The following is an 18740-nucleotide window of genomic DNA, read 5'->3' on the forward strand; positions in this document are numbered from 1 at the left end:
GACACTCAGCCTTTCTCAGCCTTTTCAAGCCCATCTCCCCGACTTTGAGTAGAGCTAAGATTACCAGTCTCTCATTACATAAATATTAACATTATGAAAAAACCCAGGAGTAGCTTTCCACTGTTCTGAAAAGAGATATTAACAAGCTTTAAAAGTGAATTGATGGTATGTCCTCCTTTCCATTATGCTTTTTCTTGCTCAATGTTTCTTTCACACGCCAGTGCCAAATTGAGTCCAGATGTAAAAAAGTTATCACACACATAACACCCACCTCCCCCTCATACTTGGGAAGTGGTGTTATAGTCAGATGTGTGCGCACACACACACTTACAATTCTTTGCATGTAAAAATAAGCAACAACAGATCTAGCAGATAAAAGGACCAAACATTGTCTTACGGATACACCCACCCCACCCCCACACACAGACACACACATATACACGCACACAGATTAGAATCAAAGAGAGGCTGAGAGTACAAGGAGCAGTTTGCAAGCCTCTGAAAACTCAGCTGTGAGGGGGAAAAGTGAGAGATGAGGGGAAGAAGAGGAAGATTGGGTCCTAAATACTTAACTGTTATTGCTGCTCTCTGAGATTGTCAAGTATAGCCGTGGTTAGTCCTGCACAAATCCATACTGCTAGGAACACCCATGGATAGAAGCATGCTCAAAGAACTTGTGTTTAGTGTACATAAAGTACAAATTGTAAGGATTAAGTCAGCAACAAGTTTAGAATGAGGAAGTCATAAAGCAGGGAGAAAAGATCCCCTGTGTCTAGTTACCTAGAAGAGATATTTTACCAACACATAAATAAATCTGTCACATACCTTAACATATTGCAGAAAAGGAGAGGAGTGATAACAATCAAGAAAAGACTAAACAAACACCATGAAGCAGCACTAACTGTCTGCCTCTATCTACTGTTCTCATATGACCAGCTAGACTTCAACAGGAAGCTTTTGAGACACCTCAGCAGCATTACAATCAGTTCTTCCCATTACTGAAGGAGAAAAATGAGGTTGTAATAGTGAAAGAAAGGGTCAAAGTAGAGTTTGTCAGTGCTCCAAACTCAGCAAAACCTATCCTGAATTCAAACAGGTCTAATTTCCAGTCATTTGATACGATATTTCAGAAGAACCACAAATCCCATTGTTGAGGATGGGAAACTTAATGAGGCAGTTCTGTTATTCTCTTCTTCTGCCTTTTTCCATCAGAGTGACATCAGAGGCAGAAAGGGCCACTCTTAAAAAAAAAAAAATACAGAGGGGAAAAAAAAAAAAAAAAAAAAAAAAAAAAAAAGGCAGTCTCCAACTCCAACACCCACACCCTCATCCCCCTTCTCCTCCCCTCTCTTCCTCCTTCCCCTCCCTCTTTTACTCTTCCCCATCCTTTGTGAAAAACTCAAAGCATCAGTCATCAGAGCTCAGTCTGTTTAAGTGGATGGTTTTTGAACTATGTCAAATTCAGAACCTGGGAAGAGTTGAGTCTACAAACAAGAACATTGTTGGGAGTTAGGCCTTTTTACAAAAGAATTGATACTGTAATTTTCAGCAGCAGGACATAAGGAGTGAGAGAAGGCGATCACCTCAGAAGACTGGGACAAATGGAAAGAGACAGAGATGAGTCCTGAGCACTGCAGCTTGGTGAAGATACAATACAATACACAGGTGAAGCTATAACTGCAGGAAACAGACCCCCACTACTGGTAACAAAAAGGTAAATGTTGCCTGGGTACATTTTTTATTTTGGGTTCCTGCTAGCAAGATAGTGTGTATGTGTAAGCACGAGTGTGTGTCTGGGCATCTGTGGAAGATCTTAAGAGTTTAGGGAGGCTAGGACACTGCTACTGAAAGTTCTGCCTACAGATTCTGGGTTTCCTCTAGACTCTAAGGACTATGATTTACTTACTAAAATGCAGGGATTAATTACACTGTTTCATGATATTTGCATCTACAGGATAGCAGTTCATAATGGACACAGGTTGTGTTATTAGAATTGTTAATTGAGCAATTTAAAGACAATTTTTAAAAAATTCATTTTGAGGCACTGGTGTAAATCTGTCTACATAGACTGCAAAGAAAGAAAACAATCAGACTCTTAAACCGTTTTGAAATTAGGAGAGCCTTATCAAAGAGAAACCAAAAGCTAAATGGAAAAAAAGTGAAGAGAAAGAAAAGTGAGGCATTCCAGCAAAACATTTGAGGGAGGCTGGTCTGATCAGACAGAGCGATTTGAGCTCTGGAGCCAGGCTTGTTTATTTTTACTTGGCTTTTGGTTTCTTAATACAGCACCATCTGAGCCTGGCTGCTAACAGTGGTACTATGATGGAGTCAGATTAACCTGCTGGAGTCAGGGTTAGATCAATGTTACATATCGTGATGTGGTTACTGGTCTCTCAACACAAATCCTCCTTGTTACATATGGAGGCTGTGATATCACACATTTAGATGCAAAATGCACTGTAGCTTGTGGAGTCCTTGAAAGTGATGGTTTCAGTAAGCCTTCGCAGGGTTGTGTTTGATACAACATCGTGATGAAGCAATGTAATTCAACGTTAACCACATCCTCTATCGCATACACCCTTTGGAGATTAGTCACTTTAGTCACAACCTTACCATGACATCAAAAACTTTGAACAATAATAGCATCAATCTGGTACCAACCTCCAATTATCTTCAACTGTTCTTATTTACATCCTGGCCTGTTGGAAGGATCTGTGGAAAATGTTCTGTTTGCTTCACAGCCACATCTGTGAATGGTGTAAATGACCATGACTGACACACACACACACACACACACACATCTTCAAAATGTCTGCATTTAAAGTAAAAGGTGAAATAAGGATATGGCAAAAGGCTAAGATATTTTAACATTTTACAAGCTTCCTCGTATTACCCAAAGAGTAATAAATCACAAAATCAATACCTGCAACAACAAGAAGGGAGACAGTTAAAATGAAGAGGAGGCAGCTGCAGCTGTTTAAGAAATATCCAGAACATTGCGTGCTCAGCAGCAGTGCTAGGCCCTTGGGTTCACCTGAACCCCGGGTGCATGGGAGACAGGCCAGGGAGAGGGCTTTAAATGGGTCATTACAACCAATCCACACATAAAGTAACCGCTCTCTTCACCTTCACCCCTGACTATAAATCAAAACAGAAAATCTGTTTGATTTTTTTCCTTTTTAAAAGTTTTTAAAGCTTCATGGACAAGTCAGTAAACAGCCATCAGGTAGTGCTTGCTAGGGCTGTCAGAGATGGTTAACCACTACCCTCCCCCCAATGCACGACTCTGCTGGAACAGCAGGAGACTGAGAGCTCACTCAGCCAGAATTAGGCAGCTGCATTTTTTTAGGGGATGGGAATGTGACTAATTGTATCTCGTCGTATAACCTGAGGTTGTAAGTGAATCCTTTACAGGCAAAGATGTACAACAGGCAGTACGGCCGATCTTACAACAGAGCCGCATATAGGAGCGGATACAGATAACAAACTGGATACAGACATTAGCTTGTTCTAAAACACTGCTCTTGCGCTGTTCTGACCACATGCAATATATGTGTGTTTTTTGATCATATATTTGTTTGTTTTATTGATTTTCAGAAGCCAATTGACTGGGTAAATGGAGATCTTCCTCAGTATAGACTGTTATCCTCAGGAGTTGATGGAATGAAAATGGAAAGTTTTATGCCATTAAGTGTTAGTATTGAGCACCAGCTGTTATGTTCAAATATATGAGTGTAGATAAAAGTGGCTTCCCACATCCAACACCTTGGATTAAAACAAGATCCATCTTAAAATTGTGGTTGATTGGCGCTGGAAAGAGAGATTAGCAGCAAAGGTATAGAATTTAGGCATAAATTGCTTTTGAGAAATAATGTATTTAAATTTGGTTTAAATGTGTCATTTGCAGTAGAAAAATGTTATCTTATATGAGTGTCACTCCTTTAAGCATGGGCCAATGTTCAACTCATGTAAAGATCTTGGTTTCTGTACTTATTCAAAAGTCTGGTTTCTGATTATTCATCTGGCATTCAGGGATTCATCTAGCATTCCTTTATTTTATAGAGGTAAAATGTAACACAATACTACATAAGAAAGCAATTCAAGTCATTTTTTTAAAGTCATCAATTTGCACCGGTTTTGCCTATTTGTGGGGATATGGGAACCCCCAAATGTCAAACACAGATGTGAGATAATTCCACTGGAACAGACTTTTACAGTAAATAATAAATACCTGAGCAATGGCTCAGTCCTTGCGTACTTTACCTTTAGTTATAAAAAAAAAAGCCAGTTTAGTGGTCTCTCTGAAGAGAAAAAACTTGCCTGTTTTGTAATTTAGGTGAGAATATCAATGTAGTACATTTTATTCTGTAGTGTACATTTTGATTAGATGGATTTTTGTTGTTGTAAAAACTATACAATTTATGGTTTATGAGTTTTTTGAAACTTTTAAATTGTGTTTTAGGGAAGGCATTATTAAAGTGAATGTATGACACAAATAAAATGGAACTGACATGAACTGTGGTCAAGTCTCAGTACAGCAGAACAAACAGGACTCATGTCTTAAGACATAACCTTACATTGTATGTCACAGAGCCTGGTGGCTCAGAGTAGACTGACATTATACATCTTTTTTGGGGGGGAGATAAGCCTTTTCGGCTTATCCTGTGAGTTCAGGGTAGCCACACCACATCATTGTCTGCATGTTGATTTGGCACAGTTTTTACGCCGGATGCCTTTCCTGACGCAATCCTCCCAAATTACTACCGTGCTTGGACCGGCACTGCACAGCTGGGGATGGGAATGGGCTGTTGGGGGTTCAGTGACATTATACATCACAGTGTTAAAATTATAGCAGGAGTGTATCGGAGGAACAGCAACAAAAATTTAAAAATCTCTGGGTCGTGCTGTTGCAGCACCATGAAGATCTTTCTCTTAATGAGGGCTTGGGTACAGTTGAGTGGACAGGTCACCGTAAAAAGGAAGAGGTCAGCCAGGAGTTCGGCATAAACAAAGAAGGGGAGGCATAACTATGCAGAGTCAGTGTGTGTCTGTAAATGTATGTGTTGATTCAGGTAATACAAAGCATGCACAGTTGGAGGTATGACCTTAACGTGAGAGGTTACTCAGAATGTAGTCGTTTATGGGTAATCTCCTAAATATGAAAATAATCACTATTCACACAAACATTTTATTAATGCTCTAACCTTTTACTGGTCCCTCCTTCCAACCGTCCTTCCTTCCCTAAACTGCCTAGAGCTATGTCTGACTGTTCAAACCTTAGCAGCAAAATGTGTTTATTAGAAACCAAGTTTCACTTCACTAATCTAAACTAATCAGAAAGCAAAGCCACCTCAACAAGAAAGTTAATAGCCAATCTCTAATCCTAAGGGATTTATTACTGATATACAGAGTAGTTTATGGTGATGTCAACAAATGTGATTAAATGTTATGGCTACATTTGGACAAGAAAAGTGGAGTTTGATCTGCAATAGGAGAAGCAAAGAGATTAGAGTCACAGAATAATGGAGGAGGGTGTTGGGGAGTTAAACGACCTAATGATAATGACTACAAATGACACATAGGGAGGTCTAATATGAACTCTGTCTCCCTGAATACCCCAACCATACAAACAGAGCCTTGTACTCCTGTGAGTTAGTGAGTGAGTTGCAAAAAAGAAAGAAAAATGTTTTCCACAAAGACCAATTGATTACGGGGGTAGTGGAGTAAATGGGTGGGGGCAGAGGTAGAGGAAGGGTGGGACTGCACCCTAATCCCCACAAATAGACCTCTGACCTCTACATCAGCCCACATGTTTAGAGTTTCAAAACAGAAGAAGGAAAACAGATGGGGGTCTCCCTCCCTGGTAATACAGTAGCAGGAAACAGGCAGTGGGAACCCTTGTGGAGTTTTATTGGGCTGCTTGTATTCTAACCACGGGCAAATTTCTTATTAAAATGAACCACTTAATCTGAAAATATCTGTGGTTTCCACTTTATTGTTCATTTTGAATTCTAGAGGGAGGGTTCATAATAATAAAGCGAAGAAAGTCCAATCCTGATTTGTGGGGATCTGACTAGATTTTCCTTTTAATATTTCAAAATCACATTGCACAGTGTTGCCAGTCTTTGGATGATTCCTTCACATTTGGTAATGGAGATATTGTAAGGTTTTCCTTGATGTTAGTGCTCCTCTCAGCGTCCATGCTGTTTTCCTTGTTTTCATCATTACTTCATAATGTCAGTACTTTTACTACTCACTTCTTTAACCCATCTTTGAAACTTCCTTTTAGATATTTTGTCCGTCTATATCAGTCATTCTTTGTTCAAAGCTGATCAGTTTATTTCTCACCCGTCACTTCCTCTTAATCTCCCCTTTTTTGGTTCTGTGAGGACCTGCTTTAGTAATGGCACAACAATGAGTAAATTGGTGCATTTTGAAGACAGAGTTAGGTTGTGTAACTTTGCTCTATTGACCATCGAGTGGCTGGTGACATAATGTATAGACTAAAAGCTGGGAGGAAGTTTGTGTCTGGCTTTGTACAGCGTAGCTGGCTGGGCTCCATGTTTTCATGTAAAGCAGTACTGCTGTTTATTGATGCTCCTCTCCAAGTTCGAACCCTCTCCTCTCGCTACTCACTTACTCCCTTTGTTTTTGCTCTTCTCCTTTTCTTCTGACCGCTGATGATGTGTTGCCTGTTTCAGAGTGTTTTGGACTTGTTGTGGGAAAATTTGAGGGCCATATGGGGGAGTGGAAGCTGCAGATTTTGAAACTGGGAAATACATTGGCTATAAAAATAGAAATAAATTTTGTCCAAGTCTTTCTCCCCTGCTTGTTGAACTGCAATCCATCAGGCTACAGACTGACACATCAGAATTGCTAAATCACTACAGGAGACAGGAGATTTGAAACCCACACAACATTGTCAAAAGATACTTCTGGCAGTTAAAACTGCCTCAATCTAAATTTCACACTCTCACAGACTATGGTTCATGTTGCGTATGTATTTTGAATACTACAGCATTGACTGGCATACACACACACACACACACACACACACTGCAGTACTTCTTTTTGTTGATACATCTAGAAATGTTTATTAAATTGTTTGATTTTTAAATAAACAACCCACGTTCATAACATAATTAATATAATTATGTTAATTTAATTAATGTTATAATGAATATTGCTACATCATGGGAGTGAAAAGCTGACATGCTGAGCACATTTGTTGAGCAACAGAAAATTATATTATTCTTAATTTGTTAAGAGGTAAACTAACTGACTAACAAGTTCACCTTCCAAGAGTACAGTGAGTCGAATTATAAAAACATATTTATCCCATCTGATTATTAATCTGATTGATAACTTTTTTCTCCTTTGCTATGATAGCTCGGATCAACAAAATTATATGATGTGCTCCAAGAGGTTTTTTTCCCCAAAACTACAAGTCTAACACAAGGCTTTCTGATGTAACAAGATTGCCAAAAAAAATTCTTCCTGCCTAGGAGTAAAATAAGCATCATTGCTTTCTGGCAGATGACTTCTGATCATTTCTTCTCTTACAGTATTTAGAAAATGGCTCAGGCACAAGGCCAATCCACATTCATGTACAACATCAGATCCTACAAAGACAATCTAAGCAGATGAAAGCCAATTGTACAAACCTCCACACACACCTCTGTTTGTGTGTGTGTGTGTGTGTGTGTGTGTGTGTGTGTGTGTTAAAAACAATCATGTGAGCGTATTCGTTTTGTGAAGTGAGCATGTCAGCAGTGGATTTTTACTGCTATTATTAGATAAAACAACTCAAAGTCAACAGCCATCAAAAAACTCTTCTTCTTTGAAGAATTTAAAAGAGCTGTAAAAACCATCAGATATGTTCATCTCAAACCACGGCCAAAGACAAAAAAAAAACAAAAACTATATGTTACAAAGCAAAGCTGCAGACACATATGGCCCTTTTCTAAGTTTCGTTACAAGATAAGAGTAATAGTTAAAACAGTGAAATAATTGGCTTTTGTTCAACTTATAATTACTCCCAGTTGGACAATTTAGTGCGGTAAAAAGACCCAAGGAATTTGGCTACACAAAACTACTGTCCTTATACTGTTCTAATAACATCCATTAAAATAAAGTAATAGCTCAGAGAGAAACAGGGGGTGGTTAGAACAATTATGAAGCCACTGTCTCCGTACTATTAATACCCATTAAAGGGATGAGGACCCAGCAGTGCCCTTGGAGAGATTTATAAGCTCTAACTGTTGCCAAAACATAAAAAGGAGGCAGAGTTAGAGGCACAATTTAAATCCTTAATTCCACATAGAGATTCACTGGTTCCACATGGATGTTATGGAACACAAGAACAGTTTCCCAGGACGGCTGTGTAAACAAGAAATTTAATAAATCGTACTCACATAGGAGAAAATTTGTTCCAGCTTCTTTTATTGGTTACCATCTATAGCTTTCATATGGTTCTGCCTAACATATTTAGCTGAAAAAAACAGAAGGAGCATCAAACAGAGAAGGTGAAGGGGAAGAAAAGTATGCAAAAAAGGAAGAAAAGGAAAGAGTACGGGGGATTAATAAACAGGCAGATAAACCAATGCAAATCTGCTAAGTGTAAGTTGAAAAAAAAAAAGACAAGAATATTTGCATTTATGAGACGCTCTGCATTAATTTATGCTCATGATGTCTACTTAGAAAATGGAAAACGGCCATTATCCACTTCCTTCCACACCGTCTTTAATCCACTAGAGCCCAAGCTCTTCCTACTTCTGTTTTTGTAGACACAATTTGGTGCTCTAACGAGTTCTGACTGTATCCAAAATTTATCAGAAGCCCCTCTAATAACATTTCGAGGGATGTATTACCCAAGTTTGTATCAAATCAAAGCAAACTATCTTTGTCCATCAAATGAAAAAATGAAATAAATAAATAAAAACAGCAGTTAAAACTTTATTTGCTTTGTTGCACTTAAAGGGTTAAACGCACATACACTGATACCGTGGTTTTACAAGGTGTTCCACTCAATGAAAACCTTGTACCCTCGCAACACACTTTTGACCTTTCACATTGGCTGGAATGTCTTTGATATCTTGTGGTTCCATGAAAAACATTAGGCACTTCATACTCAGAATCACCACCCAGGAGAAAAATCAGACTCTGGGGGAGAAGAAAGGAAAGAGGGGAGAAGAATGGAGGGAAAAAAAATTACGATGAGAAAGTAATGGGACATGAAGTGACAGCTGATGAATGAGCTGTGATCTTGCTTGGCCGTGACCATAGTGAATATGAACACCTTCTGAGACACCCCCATGATTGTAGAAAGGATGTTATATTTTGTAAGAAAAGATTGACTTGAGAATTGATACTGCTTATGTTGCTGTTTAAATCATTAGCAGCTCTCACTGAGGTCATCAAGGATACAGTACCTGGTTGTGCTGGCTGACACACCAGCTGCTGGAAAAACGCATCACCGTGAAAATGAATAATGTCTCTGGATGGTCATGCACACATAGCATTCAATCATAACACACACACACACACACACACACACACACACACACACTATAGACCTGCTGTATTCGCTGTAATTTTGTCTCATATCGACATCATTGCAAAGTAACAGAATCCAAAAATGTTGGAAGAACCACAATGGCGTCATTAGGAAGACACATGGGGCCAGAACTGCATGATATGGCATTGACTGTGATGAATAATGTGAAGATTAGGAGGACTAGACAATCTTGGCCTTCATGCAGGCTACATAAAGCAGTGTGTACATCTGCTTGGACGTGTTTTTGTGGAGAAACTTGAGTAGAATTAGCAGGGATACGAAACAAAGTACAAGTACATGTTTAGGTGAAACATACACTACCCCTACTAAACAATTCTGCTGGATGTATGAAGCCTTGTTGTGCACTGATCTTTTTTTTTTTTTTTTGATGATCAAGTATGCCGTTGGGGGAATTACTAGAAGAATTCTCTGAGCCACAACAGGGATCTTGAACTTATTTTGGCATTCAGGTGGATGATTATTCTTATCTGAGTTAAGAATTTTAAGAACAGAGGGACACATATGTTCAGACTATAAAGGCCCTTAAGGCAAACTTGTCATCTATCACAAAATATGATGGGATTACATGATTGCATGTTTATAGTGCTGGTTACTAAACTAAAAACAATGGTGAAGCAATAAACTCATAAATATAGCGAAGACAGTGCATTAAGTTTTAATAGGAAATTACACAATAAGAAAATTATGAAACTTGAGGCAATGAGGTAGTAAGCTACATAAGTTAGCTTTATGAGAATATTATCATCTTTCCCCTACTATAAATAAAGCGGGACACACATACAGCAGTCAGAGGGCAGTCTGAGTGCTGTATGCGAAATGTTTATGGAAAAAAAAGCATTACCGTGTACAAGAGAGTGGGCGTTTCAGAAGAAGAAAAACCTTCTTTCAACACTAAGGATAGATTAAGCATAAGGCAAGATACCAAAGTAAAGCACAGACAGCTGCCACATATCAGTCCACTTAATACATGAAAAAACCTAAAAGACCTCAAAAAATGGGTTGTCTGTCTGCAGGGAAACTAACTGAGACAGAAAGCAGACATCCTCCTGTTGCCTAGTCATTTCTTTCAGTCTTTCCATTCCACATTATGTGGAACAATAGTTTGATACATCTGCCCTTGCACAATTAGTACATTTCCTTAACAATTATTTGAAACAAATATTTGAAAAAGTGTCTAATAGATTTTTATGGCAGTAATTTTATCAAGTCTGTGAGAACACCCAATAAAGCACCCCTGCAGTTTTCAGTGTATACGTTTTGTCAGTCTTTGTAAACAAAGAAGTGGCTGTTTCCGACTCTTACATTTTACGATGCTGTATTACAACAGGAAGATCTGGAGGGAGCTTAAGTGGCAGTCCATCTATCCATCTAACCAGCCAACAGTAATGCAGGGCCTCATGTGGAGCCTGTATGCCCTGCTCTGCCTCTCACTCTGGGAGCAAAGTTATGGCAGGAGCTCCAGGGATGCCCGGAGGACCAAAGAGCATTCACTCCATAGAAATAAAAGAGCTCCTCTGGATCCTGATGCCAAAAAGTGTTCATACACCTTCCTGGTACCTGAGCAGAAAATCACAGGTTTGTTAACCTTTTTACTTGTAAACCTTCAGTTGTATCCATCTTTGTTTCTCAACCAGTCTTTTATTACGATCCTAATTCCAGGATGTATAAAAAGTAAATAAAAACAGAATGCAATGACTTGCAAATCTCATCAACCCATATTTTATTTAAAATAGAACAGAAACAACATATCAGATGTTGAAACAGACATTTTACCATTTCATGGAAAATACTTAGATCTTAAAAAAAAGTTAAAATAGGGGCAACATAAGGCTAGAAAAGTAGTTGCCGAAAGACAAAAAGAATGAACGAGCATTTGAAAACTAATTAGGTTAATTGCCAACAAGTCAGAAACATGACTGGGTATAAAAGGAGACTTTCAGAGTGGCAGAGCCTCTGGAATATAAAGATGGGCAGAAGTTCACCAATGTAAGAAAATGTATAAAAAAAGTTGTGGAACAATTTCAGAAAATTGTGAAGATCACACCATCTACACTATATAATTTCAAAAGATTCAGAGAATCAGGAGGAATCTCTGACAAGACTGAAGGTCAAAACTGGATGTGAGTGATCTTCTGGCCCTCAGGCAGCACTGCATTAAAAACAGGCACGATTCTCTACTGGACATCACTGCATGAGCTCAGGAACACTTTCAGAAATCCCTGTCTGTGAACACAGTTCACTGTGCAATCCACAAATGTAAGTTAAAGCTGTATCATGCAAAGAAAAAGCCATATGTGAACATGATCCAGAAACGCGGCAGTGTTCACTGGGCCACAGCTCATTTAATATGGTCTGAGGCAAAATAGAACTCTTCTGTGGTCAGATGAACCAAAATTTGAAATTCTTTTTGGAAACCATGGGTGCCCTCTTCTCTAGACTAAAGAGGAGACGGACCATCCAGCTTGTTATCAGTAGTTTAAAAGCCTGCATCTCTGATGGTATGGGGGTGCATTAGTGCGTGTGGCGTGGGCAGATTACACATCTGGAAAGGCCCCATTAATGCTGACAGGTACATAGACATTTTAGAGCAACATAGGCTCCCATCCACAACGTCCCTTTAGGAGAAGGCCTTGCAAGACAATGCTAAACCACATACTGCATTCATCACAACAGCATGGCTTTGCAGGAGAAGACTCCGGGTGGTGAACCTGCTGCAGTCCAGACCTTTCACCAAAAGAAAACATTTGGGGCATCATAAAACAAAAAACAACAAAGGCCCAGGTCTGTTACGTAGCAGAATCCTGCATCAGACAAGAATGGGACAGCATTCCTCTCCTAAAACTCCAGCAAATGTTCTCCTTACTTCCCAGATGTTTACAGACACTTGTTAAAAGAAGAGGGGATGCTACATAATGGTAAACATCCTCCCTCTTCAAACTTTTTTGAGATGTGTTGCTGCCATCAATGTCTTAGTTTCATCATCTGATATGTTGTTTATGTTCTATTGTGAAAAAAAAACATGGGTTGATGAGCTTTGCAAATCATTGCTTTTTGTTTTTAATTTACGTTTTACACATTGTCCCAACTTTTTGGGAATTTGGAGTTGTATAAGCTTTTTCCTTTTCCCCTAATACATTCTTGACAATCTCTTAAATAATGAATATCTGTCATTAGGTCCAATCTGTGCCAGCACCACAGGCCCTGAGCCAGACAAGGACAGAGTGACTCGCATGGACATTGCAGATGTGCGAGAAGTGCTCAATAAACAGCGGCGTGAGATTGAGACACTGCAGCTGGTGGTGGATGTGGATGGTAACTTGGTGAACGAGATGAAGTTGCTGCGGAAAGAGAGCAGGAACATGAACTCCAGGGTAACCCAACTCTATATGCAGCTGCTACATGAGATCATTAGAAAAAGAGACAACTCTTTGGAGTTAGCCCAGCTGGAGAACCGTGTCCTCAATGTGACCTCTGAGATGATGAGATTGGCTTCCAGGTACAAGGAGCTGGAGTCCCGGTTTGCCACAATGGCTGGGGTGGTCAATAACCAATCCATTCTCATCTCTGCACTGGAGGAACAGTGTATGAGAACGCTGGGACGCAGCGAGCTGCCCGCAGTCCCTCCGCTGGTACAGGTGGTGCCACAGAATATACCAGTTAATAATCGTTTCACCAATGAGATACAGAGGGACAATAACAACCGGGCCTTTGCCCGAGGATCACGTATTGACTCTCCTACTGCAAGCCCCTTTGGGATCAACCCTCCACCACAGGGAACACTTACCTCAGATGGTATGTACGCATTTTAGAAATACAGTAACTGATGAAAAAATTATTAACTGAACAATGATAAATAATCAATTAATTCGTACAACTAAATAAAAACTATAATTCACAACACAACTTCTTACAACAGTTGGTATTGCTGAGGCACGCTTGGCTCATCCTTGGCATGGTTCAGAGTCAGTGAAATCATACATTCCGATGAATCCCACTTGGCCGCGGTTGTGTTGGCTGCAGTGCACTGAGCATATGTACTAAATTAGTAGAATGGGAATTAGGCTGTTATGAACAGCATTCGGAGACTTGGAATAAATCAACTGCTAGGCTTAAGTCAGATTGATGTACAAGAAATCAAAAGGGAAGGTATAGTAAAACAAAGTACACATTTCATGAGTGTGGTTCAAAAAGACCCATTGAATCAGATATGATTCTTTGAGATTGATAAGGCTTCTCCGCACTTTCCTCACAGACAGTCTGATTATGACATGTGACTAAGATTATCTACAATATGAAACCAATTTGCAAGTTTAGAATACTGCTTGGAAATGGAATTGAAAAATTGGTCAGGGTTGTTGTAGTTTGGTTATATGAGCAGATGGTTAAATGAATGAAATCATGCGTAGCATCCCACAGATAAACAGGAAAATAAAAGCAGCTTAGTTTGAATAACAACGGGCTATTCTCTTGGTAGACACAACACAGTTCAGAGGAATGTTGTAGCAAAGAATATTTTTGAATCAGATAATAAAATCTCTGTTTAAATGAGATACTTTAAAATTCTATTACTATCACATTACTTGCCATTGGATAGTAGGGCAAGTCCAGCCTCACTTAATTGTGAAAAACTACAAAAGTCTATATTGTAGTGTGAAGTTTTTTTTAATACCACTGGTGCCTATTATATAGTTTTAGCACTTTTAGCAACTACGCTAAATAATGACTGGCATTCATCAAGCTCAAAGCAAAGACAAGCAAATTGGCTATCTAAAAAGATATAGTCCTTTTGGAGGACAAAAACCAGGTGAGGTGTTGAAGTGGTTACTGGAGGTAAAAAGGCAGGAATAACCTTTCAAACCTGTAAGTATAGTTCTCCAAATACCTCTTTAGATCTTGTTGAATAAAACATTATTTTTTCTATCTTAATAATATAGATTGGCATTTCACAATACTAATTTTACTTCATAATGACTGCCATGGTTCAATAGTGTACATCTAAATCAGGATGGAAAAATGTTTACACCAAATCCAAAGCCGAGTCACCAATAAGTACTAATTGGCTTTCCTCCATGTAGGTTCACTTCTACCGTAAATACACATTGTCTGGCCACAGTTTGGTCTAGCTGAGCCCTTTTTAAACCATTATGGTTCAATTAATGAATATATTTTTAATCTTAACCCCATAAAGCTCTATTTAAAGAAAGTTACCAGAAAGTAAAATAAAAAGGAAAGAGAAAAGAAAATTGCAAGCTTTTTTAGCTATATATTCATGTGTATACAACAATGTAAGTGTACACATGCATGGTGGTGTAAAATTTAGACTGAAAATTGTTTTTAGCAAAAGAAGATATTTTCCAAAAATGTAGCCACAATCTTACATCTCCTCAAACCAAGGGGGACTAGCAAATGTTCCTTCCCCTCTTTCTCTCCTGTTTCACTTGTCTGTATGTTTGAATGATTATGATGACTTTTGCATATGCCATAGAAAAAGAAGACATGAATTTCAGGCACAGCATGGCATTAAACTAGCTGTGGCTCAGGAGATAGTTAGGTGTAATAGGAACGAAGAGGATTTTTTTTTTCCTCATCGTCCTCCCGGCTTATCCTGTAAGATCAGGGTCACCACAGCGGCTCATTAGTCTGCACATTTGGCACGGTTTTTATGCCAGATGCCCCTCCTGATGCAACCATCTCCAATGCTGGGGATGGGCGGTTAGGGGTTCAGTGTTCTGGTCAGGAAGACCAGGGCGCGAACCTCCAACCCTATGGTCGGTGGGCAGCCAATCTACTAAGTTAGCCATTGCCGACCCACTTAACAATATGCCCAATGTGCAAATTGCAATATGATACTATGATGTGGACAATAGTGATATGCAGTAGGGATCTCTTTATACATCTTGATTAAACAATTTTTGTTGTCCTTTTTCTCAACATCAATCTTTCCAAATCCAGGTCCCTTTAGGGACTGTTACCAGGTGCGACAGGCAGGTCATACCACCAGTGGCATGTACCTACTTAAGACAGATCGTAGTGATCATTTAATCCAAGCTTGGTGTGAACATGGGCTTGATAATGGAGGTTGGACGGTGCTACAACGTAGGAAAGATGGCTCGGTTAACTTCTTTCGGAACTGGGAAAACTACAAAGTAAGTTCAGTGGTCTTGTTCATTGAGCAATTTTTTATATTGGCAAAAAAAGAGCTTTAGGGTGGATTAAGATAATGTCAAATTATCTTATAGCATGAGGAAGCTCATCATTCAGATTTTTTCCTTTTGCCTAACACCTAGCAGTACATTTCTTCACACTGGAAATCACAGCCAGGAATGGTGGCCAGGAACACACAAGTATACACAAACCGAAATCCCCAGTGTGCTGAGAAGGAAATGCAGCTTTATTCAAACCCTATTAAAAATGATCCCTTCATGCCATTCCTTCCATGTGTCAGTCTTTGCAATTGAGATGTGATCCAAGACCTTACAGAGCTGGTAGGGAAGACAGATGAAGGAACACAGGTTATATAACACCCAGACAAAAACAAAAAAGACAGAGAACAAAAAATAATAAATAAATAAAATTAAAAAAAAAAAAAAAGACTGTTCTGTCTATATAAAAAAAAGATGGAGAGGAAGGGCAATAATTTCCCCCTCAGTCATAAAATCTGATTTAGGAGTCAATACTTCCATGTCATGGATCAGAAAAAGAATCAGTCTCTAGCACAGCCAACTCACCACAGTCTCTGTCAACTAATTCTTTTCAAATGAGAAACTACAGATCACAACCTTAACACATTATCATCTCAGCGAGAAGCACATTGGATTTCATTTTACTGAACTGTTGCAACCAGACACTGTAATGAAAATAACATGCTGTGGTGCTTGTCCCGCTATAGAAAGGCTTTGGCAACATAGATGGAGAACACTGGCTTGGGCTGGACAATATCTACAACCTGGCAAAACAGGGGGACTATAAAATGATGGTGGAGCTAGAGGACTGGACAGGAAAGAAGGTGTATGCTGAGTACAGCAGCTTCCACCTGGAATCAGAGAGCGAGAGCTACAGGTTGAGGCTCGGTACTTACCAGGGCAATGCTGGCGACTCCTTGAGCAGTCACAATGGCAAACAATTCACCACACTTGATCGTGACAAAGATGCATTTTCTGGTAGGGGGAAACTGCAAATGAATCCCAAATGCTTTTGGATTTCTTATATTAGCTGAAGTTATTAGATAGCCCATTCTTTGCCCATGCACCATACTCATCTTGTTTTGTGATCCTGTGCCTCTCTCCACTAGGTAACTGTGCTCACTTCCACAAAGGTGGCTGGTGGTACAATGCTTGCGGACAGACCAACCTGAATGGTGTATGGTACAGCGGAGGAGTTTACCGCAGCAAATTTCAGGATGGAATCTTCTGGGCAGACTATGGAGGAGGTTTCTATTCCCTCAAGTCAGTCCGACTCATGATCCGACCGATCGACTGAAACCTCTGACTTCGGTTCCTTTCAAAAGGCACCCGAGTCTCTATCATTGTCTTTTTCTACCTATAAAAATACTGTAAAGGCAGGAACAGAATTCTCTGCCATTGTTCAACTGTGCCTTGTAATATAAAAAGGAAGAGCAGGTGGCATGTGTTTGTGGCCAGATGATATTGACTCAAGCAGTCTGTGTGGTGGCTGGATCTCAATTTGACTCTATTGAAGAAATGAAGACAGATATCATTCCCCTCTGTAAGTACCTGCTCTGGTCCACCTTACAGTTTGGACAGCAATGGTCCATTAATCTCACTGGGAACATTCGGTATAGTCCACAAGTGTCCTATTTTACTTACTGTTGTAATAAAGGAAATTGTCATTTGCTAAAGAAATGATGTTTCTTCTGAGCAGCTAATGGTAACTTATTGAAAGAAGTGCTGCCCGTAGCATTGGGCTTTGCATGTATTGAGATGTTAAACCTTAGTAGTATGAAAACTTATACAATACATACAAGTTGCGTTGACAGTTCAAATAGCTGACAATCAAGTAAGTAGAGGGCAGGTGTTGAAAAACCTACTGTCTAGTCATATCTGGGATTTTTCTGGACTTCTGGGGTTTCATTTGATCCCAACACAAAAATGCAACACGTTTTCATCCAATGTGCATATTGGTGACCTGGCTTTGGTATGTAAATATCTTTGGTTTTATGTGTTAATTTAAGAGGTGTGATTCTACTCAGGCCAAATGTTCACAATGTTGTTACTCTGCCAGTCTTTGTTATTTATCACTGTATTTATAGTAAGTATAGTCTTGGCCAATTTATATTTAGCCCTATAACGATACACATATTGGTATTTTTGTGTCCAATATAGAGATCAATTAATAACCCTTGAACAGAAGCACACACAAAGATACCATAACAACAAATCCAGAATGGATGTCTACTTGACTTGAGGATGGAGAAATGTGACATGCACTGCCAGGTTTCATTCAACTCAAATTAAAAATTTTTGAAAACACTGAACCGTCTTTCAATCTTCACTCAGCTTCAGCTTCATCTTCATGAAAATGATTGTTTAAAGTGTGGCCCCTTCCTTGATAGAAATCTATCCCAGCATGAATTTTAAATGCATACAGCATGCAAAATAGCTCTATATGATGATATAATCATCTGATATGACCACTTTAAATAGGTTTGATCTGAATTGAGTACATTTAAGTCAAGAAGGCCAAGGGCATTTAAAGGACGACTTCACCAATTTTCAACTTTCTACAGTTTTAGTTTAGGGTATGAATGTACATTAATGCTTTTAAACGTGCCTCTGACTTCCCCTCCTCCAGTGGAGCTCTAGAAAAGCAGGTTGACCATGATTACAAACTCCATAGTGTGAACAATAAGAAGACATAATCTGCACTGAAGGATCCTCCAAGTGAAGTCATCCGGAAGCATTTTCAGCTAGATTTGAGATACTTTGATATAGAGAAGTCAATGGGAAGTTTAATGGCATTAATATACATGTGCTATCCAAGTTCAAATCATTGAAGACATCCTTTAATAATTAAGGAAAGTGCAAAGAACCAAAATTAACCAGTGAGAGGCTATTAAAATCCTATTCATCTTGTTCTGAATAAGAAAGGCCAAATGAGAGCATTACCAAATAAGAGCATTCAAGAAACATGTAAGAACCAGACT

General features: G+C 39.2%; 2 protein-coding genes across 10 annotated transcripts in view; one reads left to right on the forward strand and one right to left on the reverse strand.

Annotated features, from left to right (window-relative positions):
- Window positions 1-18740, reverse strand: part of ralgps2 (Ral GEF with PH domain and SH3 binding motif 2) — a 67316-nt gene that overhangs the window by 11838 nt on the left and 36738 nt on the right. The window lies entirely within an intron of this gene.
- On the forward strand, window positions 1391-18071 carry angptl1a (angiopoietin-like 1a). The gene is made up of 6 exons (XM_067514619.1): window positions 1391-1714; window positions 10905-11152; window positions 12752-13369; window positions 15530-15723; window positions 16467-16737; window positions 16869-18071. The coding sequence occupies exons 2-6, from the start codon at window positions 10963-10965 to the stop codon at window positions 17054-17056; spliced, it is 1461 nt and encodes a 486-aa protein (XP_067370720.1). The 5' UTR covers window positions 1391-1714; window positions 10905-10962; the 3' UTR covers window positions 17057-18071.

Source organism: Channa argus, chromosome 8 (assembly GCF_033026475.1).
Source record: "Channa argus isolate prfri chromosome 8, Channa argus male v1.0, whole genome shotgun sequence".
In the NCBI taxonomy this organism is placed as follows: Eukaryota; Metazoa; Chordata; class Actinopteri; order Anabantiformes; family Channidae; genus Channa; species Channa argus.